Genomic DNA, 8,001 nt, shown 5'->3' with positions numbered 1-8,001 from the left:
TCGAGAGATTTTTTATTAACAAATAGCTTCTCATCAGTTTAGAAATGAAAACGGTGATTTTGGGCCTCAATGGGACAGACTCAAGGGCCCATCTTGATAATCCATGTGTAGAGTTCGTCGAGTATATCATTTTTGTAAAAAATTACATTGATTGGATATCAATAGTCATTTAATTATATTGTATTTGTATTTGCGATTTATTTTTAAAATCACAGTTGCCATTGCAAAAAATGCAATCTGATCAGTATTTATCGATATTCGATTAACATAATTTTTTTTTTTCTAGAATTGATGTACTCAACAAACTCTACACATTAAAGAGTTTAGATGATCAAGATAGACATGGAATCAGGCCCACCGCATCCTAACAGAATTCTCCAATTTCATTCCGGGACGGGGGAGCTACTGTTATCTTTTAGTAAACCCATGTTATTTTAAAACAAAATTCCCTAATCCGAAACAGTGTGAAACACGACCTCATTAAGCAACCTAATTTTAGAAAACAAATTAAAATCTGTTTCAATTTGAGAATTGTACTTTAAAACAACCTTTGTTAAAAGTCCACAATCTTAATTCCTATAAATATTAGTATACCTTCTTCCCTCAGAACTCTCTTCTCATAAACTGGCCGGAGGTGAAAGAGCTCCACACCAGATCATGGTTTCTCTTCCTCCTATAATTCCCACATTCAAATCATTCATCTTTTTCATGAAGGACAATGTCGTTGATTTCACTCTCTTCTCACTTTTGTTCATTGGTTTACTCTACATCTTCATCTTCATTCCCTCCACCAACAAGTCTTCCCTTCCCTCCCCAAAGTCTCAATCTCATCCCTCAATCATGGTAATCATCTTTCTTGCCACATACATCTATATCTATATCTATACTATCTATTATCTATGCTAAAAAAATTTCTATATTGTTAACTGCTTCAGAAAATAACTATTGTATTGAGATATGTATCGATGTCAACAACATAACCATAAATGAATTATTTATTTATTTATTTATTGGATAATTACAATCATATATTAATTGATATTGGATACATCTGAGAATATTTGGTATTTGAAGTTGAAAATCCAAAAACGGCACAAATATGACAGGTGCAACTCCCCAGCCCAAAAAACCCTAAGAAAGAGTTGCACCTCCACCTCCCTGTAATTACTTTTGATCTTCTATATTGATTTGCAGTTTTTCCTATTTAGAACTATGTTTTTGAGTGTTTATGTCAATGTGATGTACCTTAACATATTTTTACAGTTCAACATGACAATCTACAAAGATGATCTTGACCAAGTTTTAGCCGAGACTTCGACGAAAAACAAGACTGTAATAATTGCCATTATCAACAAGGCCTATGTGGAAGGTGACAAGTCGATGTTCGATCTGTTCTTGGATAGTTTTTGGCTCGGAGATGATTCTAGGGCCTTGAGAGATCACCTTTTGATTGTGGCTGTCGATCAGACATCCCATGAACGGTGCAAGTTTCTCCAGCTTCATTGCTACAAGCTTGAAACGGATGGTGTAGATTTTGAGGGTGAGAAGCTGTACATGTCTGATGAGTTCATCAAGATGATGTGGAGAAGAACTCTATTTCTTGGAGACGTACTTAAACGGGGCTACAACTTCATCTTCACGGTAAGTCCTATCACTCTAATCCCATACAAAAATAACCCTTTTTTAGATTGTTTTATATTTCACAAAGGCTCAGAATAAATTTGATTAGGAACAAGAAAATTGAATTTTGACAGAAAAGAACTTAGGATCGATCAGATTAACATTTTATGTATAAATTTTTTAAGGTGAATTATACTGACCTCTCCTAAGATAAATATAAGTCTCACAAGTTTGGTATAATTATACTAGCATCCCTAGTGTTATAATTCATATAACATTGCCCCTAGATGAGGATGATGCTATTGGAAAAGGGAATCAAATATTAGAAGGAGAATCTATAGATTCATGTTGTGTATATGCATCAATATCGATATAAATATTAAGAATATTAAGATCTATGGTAGTGTAAGTAAAATAATATATATGAACTAATAATTAATTAAAATAATAAGTAACAAAAACAAGTAATATATGTTAACAAATAATTAATGTAAAAAAATGAGTAGCTAATAAATATTAATTCAAATAATTAATGTTACCGATTAGTGAATGCGAAACAAAAATTAGTTTCTTCTCGTAAAAGTTTCTTCTTGTATAATTACAATTGCCACTTGGAGATGAGATTTGAAAATTAATTGAAAGAGTTGAGAGTTGAGAATTGAGAGAGAATGAGAGTTTAAGAGAGACTTGTCTATGAGAAATAAAATGAGAGAGGGGATGATATTTATAGGAGTTGGGGGAGGAGGTATCAAAAATAAAAATAAAAAAATAAAAATTGGGTTGTTGGGTATTTGATGATCATATGACAGTTTTTTGTTCAAATTTCAAAATGTGACCGTGGGGAGGGGGGAGGTAGCCGTTGGAGCAGATCGGGCCAACAAGGAGGCAAAATTTTCACGGTACGTGGGGACACAAAACACACGGTCCAGGTTCAGGGTCTCGAACGGGGCTCACCTGGATCGCAAGTGGCCTTCGGATGAACCATGGGCTCGCGAGTCAATTTTACACTCCTAGTGGGAACCCATTGATGGATCCGTTTGGAATTATTTATAAGTTAATTTTTATGATTATAACTTTTTAAATTATATGTTTGGTGTAACTTTTAATAATATATGAAAGGAAGTTGACCTTAGGCCTCGTTTGGGAACAAATTTTTTTAGTAATTTTTTAATTTTTTGGATAAAATAAGATGTAAAAAAATTAGTATATTTGTGATGACTTTTTGATTTTTTACGAAAAGATGTGCAAAAAATAAATAGAAAATGAAATTTTTAACTTTTTGGTATAGATTATTGACTTTTTGATTTTTTTAATAATATTTTGACTTTTAAACTAAAAAGTGATGTTGTCAAACGAGATATTTTTTTTTTTTTAGTGTAAATATTTATAGTGCCCTCGAAAGTTATAATTATGGCAAAAGAAATGGTTTTTATGTCTATACACATATTTAAGAGTTCCAAACAAGTTGAAAAAAGCTATAAATTGTAGTTTAAGAAAATCTTAGATTGCGTTTGGTAGAGTTTTGTAAATATGATTTGAGAATATGAGTTGTATTTTGAGTTTGTAAGCTATGGAATTATGATTTGAGTATAGAAAATTTGTTTGGTTATGATTTTTGAATAGAGTGTGAAATTGAATTTTGAAAGTTTGATTTGACATGTGAAGTAAGAAAATTTGTTTGGTTATGAGTTTTGAAAAGATTTTTCAAAACTTAATTCAAATTATTATAACTCATAACTAAACACACTACTTTCACACTATTGAAAATTTTGATCAACACTTATAACCAAATTCTTTTTAAAATTCAATTAAAAAAAATTATTATTAACAGAAAATAACATTAATCAATTTTTTAATTGAAAATACTACAAATGAAATAATTTTTTTTCAAAATAAATATTCAAAAAATTTAAATCATAAATATTTAAATAATCTAAAAAATTTAATAAGTAAAAAATTAAAATAAATATTCAAAAAATTTAAATCATAAATATTTAAATAATTTAAATATTCAAAAAATTTAAATAATTTAAAATGTTAATATTTTAAATTTAAAAACAACTCCACACTCAAATCGTAACCAAACATATAAAACAAAACTTAATTAATAAATTATTTTTAAAATTCATAACCAAACACATAACTCGAAACTCCATACTACTTTCACAGCTCTACACTCAAATCATAACCAAATATATAACAAAAAAATTAAAATATTTAAAAATATTTTTATAAAATCGAGTTTGAATTTATTTTTATAAAATATTTTAAAATTTAAAAAATTAAAATCGTAATATTTTGAAATTAAAATATTTAAAAATATTCAAAAAAATTAAAAATTAAAAAAATCGTAACATGTTTAAATATTAAAATATTTAAAATCTTAACAAAATTAAAATATTTAAAAAATATTTAAAAAATTAAAATATTGATTTGGATTGAGTTTTGAAAAGAGTTTTGAATTATGTGTTTGATTATAAGTTTTGAAAAGTAATGATTATGTTTTGAATTGCGTTTTGAAAAATGGGTGTACAATTATGATTTGAAAACTCAAAACAAACAACACACTCAAATCAATGGGTGAAACTATAATTTGAGAGGCTTACCAAACGGAACCTTACTTTTTTAGGCCAAATAAATTTAAAAAAGTCAAATAAGTCAATTTAAAATTACAACCAAACGCAATAAATTAGTTTTTCTTAAGCAAATAAGTTAAAGGGAAGTGCTATAGACCCCAGTGAGCCGTCCCCCACTGACAACCCCAGTGAGGTGTCGGCTCCCCATTGACTGAAAATAAAAAATAAAAAAAAACAATTTTTTTCTCCAATTAGAGAGACCCCAGTACCCCACTGGGGTCCAACGGATTATCCTAGAATAAGTTGACTTATGAATACTATCAAACATGGCTGATACTGACAGATATGATTTACCCAATTGCTTAATTCTTTCTTTTAAATATATATATATATATATATATTAATAGACACAGATTTTGGGTCTACAACATTATAAATGGGTCCATTACTGGACATGACCTAACTAGTTGATTAATTCTTTGACTGACAGGACACCGATGTAATGTGGTTCAGGAATCCGTTTTCAAGACTGGTTCTAAACGAAACGATCGACCTCCAAATCAGTGTCGATCATTTCAATGGTGACCAGTGGTCCGAAGCCAACAACATCAATACCGGTGTCTACATGATCAGATCGAACAATAAGACCATTGCATTGTTTGATGAATGGTATGCGAGAAAAGACAATTCCACTGGAATGAAAGAACAAGATGTCCTTGAGAAGATGATGCACGAAGGCGTGTTTAGAGGTTTGAGGCTTGGGGTAAAGTTCTTGGATACCCTATATTTTAGTGGGTTTTGTCAAAGCAGTAACGATGTTCGGGTTGTGGTGACAGTCCACTCTAATTGTTGTAGGAGTATTAGTGCCAAGGTGGCTGATCTAACGGCAGTTATTCATGATTGGAAGAGGTTCAAGAGATCCTCCAGTAACGAGGCCTTGATGTTTGAATGGTCCAAGCACACAGCCTGTGAACATTCTTGGTGACATTGAGGGAGACTTTAGAATATTGTAGGTAAGTCTACATATATTGATTGAAACTAAACCCCCCTCCCCCCAAAACACACACACACACCCACACAAAAAAAAAAGAATGTATGTATTAATACTATAAAAATCACTGGAGATATCATTGTACCCAAGTTTATAGTTTTGACTATTTTTTTATGACTTAATTCTTTATGTTTTTTATTAGCAAAAAAAATCTTTATTGATGAAAAAAAACATATATTTCATATGATATTACATTAATAAAGAAGTGAAAGTGCAAAAAATATCAAAGCAAAATACCACAATCTCAACTAGGTTGGTACTGAGGAAAATACCCAATCATTTTCAAGTACAACCACAAAGGGTTGGTGAGAAACCAACAGCAGCAAAAAAACAAACAAGAGACCAAAAACAGTGAATTTTCCTGACTGCAAAACAGAAGTATTTTGGCAGCCAAACGGAGGGCATTTTCGAGTGAAAATCCGCGTGCATGCAAGAGTCATCCCTCGTTTTTTGGAGCCCGTATTAGTTAATTACTTAATTAATTTTGTATTGTAACTAACTAGTTAGTTTTTGTATTAATTGCGTAGAATAGCTAATTAATTTTGTATTGTAATTAATTAGTTAGTTTTAATTTGTAAATAATTAGTTAGTTTTAAATCCATTACTTTTGGTGTTGCAATTAGTTAGGCTAGTTAGTTAATTTGTAATAATTAGCTTAACTAGGACGTTTATTTAGACCCTCTTGTGCGAGGGCAGATATGTAATAATGTGTTTATGTCTTCCAACCCCCATTCTTCTTCCTTTTTATTTATCTGCTTATAATGGGTAGTATAAATCATCATATTTCATTTAACATTTTCCATGATTTGCATCCATTGTCTTGCATGCATAAAATTCGACTTATCATTTTAACAAACATTGTTTTTTTTTTTTTTACTTCTTTGAAAACATGCTTCAATTGCATGCTATCAAATTGTCTCATATACTATATTAGTAGCCGAGCCTATTAATTGTATATTGTATGTGTTGCATTAGTCACGTTGCATTAGTTAGGATCATGTATTTTTTCTAACTATTCTGCTTTCTTTTGGTTTACCTTGGAGTACTAGGTGAGCATTTATTACTTTAACATAGTGCATGCGTGTGAATGTTGCCATGTCAAGCATAAAACCATGAGGCTAAGTTCTTAAGTGATACATCATGTTTGAATGCCAGTGGATGGAGGCTTTTTTGCTTAAGTTGGAATGTTCTGATTAAAGGCATATAAAAATTTATTTTTTTCAAGTGACGCGTAATCAAAACAATTTTCAAGCAAATATAAAATCAAATGTTCCAACTTTTGCAAATAGGTCTATGCTTGTGTACATCACCTAGTAAAGATAGCCTAAATAATCAGAACAAGAGGATATAATGTAAATAAGAATCACATCATGATTAGTAAAGACCGATTTTTGATCGGATGAGTGGGGTGCTCAATTCATGACCTTCCTTTCTAATACAGCCGAGACACTTTGGTAATGACAGATACGTGGCCATTGGCACGAGTCATAAGTTTCCTAAATTTTCCAAAAAGATTTAGGTGGTGACTCTAAAATCTAGCAAAATAGTCAATTTTTAGCATTTTGATTCAAAATTGATTTTTTAAAAGATTTGTCGAATTTGGACTCATTTGTGTTTATATATTTCACATTGTACATGTGAAATCAGATTTAGAATCACAAGAATCCGAACTGTAGGGCTATCGTATCTGAAAGGAGTACGAAAAGAAAACTACAAGAAAGCATGCTAAAAACACGTGCGATGGATCCGGCTCATACTTCCGAAGCATGCTAATATGAAACACATCATGAACCCTGGAAAGTTGTGGCGGCAAGGCCAAACAGTAAGCTATCTCTCCAATCTGCTTAAGGATCTCAAAATGCCCAATAAATCGATGGGATAACTTTCCACTCTTTCCAAGCCTCATTAAACCTCTCCTAGGTGATATCTTCAAAAATACATGGTCTTCCATCTCAAAAGACGAAGGTCTCTTCCTACAGTCAGCATAACTTTTCTAATGACTCTGGGCCGTAACCAACCTCTTACGGATAAGTGCAACTTTCTCTGTCGTTTCTCGGACGAACTCTGGACCCAACATGGGTGCATCACCCACCTCAGCCCAATATATAGGAGATCTACACGGTCAACCATACAAGGCCTCAAACGGTGTCATGCTAATGCTCGATTGGAAGCTATTGTTATAGGCAAACTCCACTAAGGGCAAGTGCCTCTTTCATGAATCCTTAAAGTCAAGGACATAACACCGAAACATATCCTCTAAAACCTGAATGGTGCGCTTTGACTACCCATCAATCTGAGGATGATACGCGGTGTTAAACGTCAACCTAGTGCCCAAGGCACTCTATAAGCTCTGCCACAATTGAGCTATAAAACGTGGATATCTATCCGAAACAATTGTTACAGGGACCTGTGTAACCTCACTATATCCCTAATGTAAAGGTTTGCAAAATGATCTACCGAGTCACTCTCGCGCATAGGTATAAAGTGCACTGACTTGGTCAACCAATCAACTACCACCCACATGGCATCAGTACCTCGTTGAGTCCTCAGAAAGCCCACAACAAAATCCATCGTGACATACTCCCACTTTCACTCGGTAATAAGCAAGGGTTGCAACAAACCCACTGGCCTTTGATGTTCGGTTTTCACTTGTTGACAAGTAAGGTACTTTGACACAAACATAGCCACATCTTTCTTTATACCCTTCTACCAAAACTGGCGACAAAGGTCGTGATACATTTGTGTGTCTTTCGG

At 32.3% G+C, this 8,001-nt stretch overlaps 1 protein-coding gene across 2 annotated transcripts; it reads left to right on the top strand.

The window, feature by feature from the left end:
- Positions 1-586: 586 nt before the first annotated feature.
- On the top strand, positions 587-5,957 carry LOC114293278 (uncharacterized protein At1g28695). Of its 2 annotated transcripts, XM_082881755.1 has the most exons (4): positions 588-843; positions 1,264-1,641; positions 4,687-4,959; positions 5,052-5,176. In XM_082881755.1, the coding sequence occupies exons 1-4, from the start codon at positions 658-660 to the stop codon at positions 5,058-5,060; spliced, it is 846 nt and encodes a 281-aa protein (XP_082737881.1). In that variant the 5' UTR covers positions 588-657; the 3' UTR covers positions 5,061-5,176. The 2 variants fall into 2 exon arrangements, with proteins under 2 accessions (XP_028093144.2, XP_082737881.1); XM_028237343.2 differs by having other exon boundaries at positions 587-843; positions 4,687-5,957.
- The last annotated feature ends 2,044 nt before the right edge of the window (positions 5,958-8,001 follow it).

Source organism: Camellia sinensis, chromosome 8 (assembly GCF_055761805.1).
Source record: "Camellia sinensis isolate YWXY chromosome 8, ASM5576180v1, whole genome shotgun sequence".
NCBI classification, from domain to species: domain Eukaryota; kingdom Viridiplantae; phylum Streptophyta; class Magnoliopsida; order Ericales; family Theaceae; genus Camellia; species Camellia sinensis.
The sequence above is the reverse complement of the archived record's forward strand: the minus strand, read 5'-3'. Positions and strand labels throughout refer to the sequence as shown.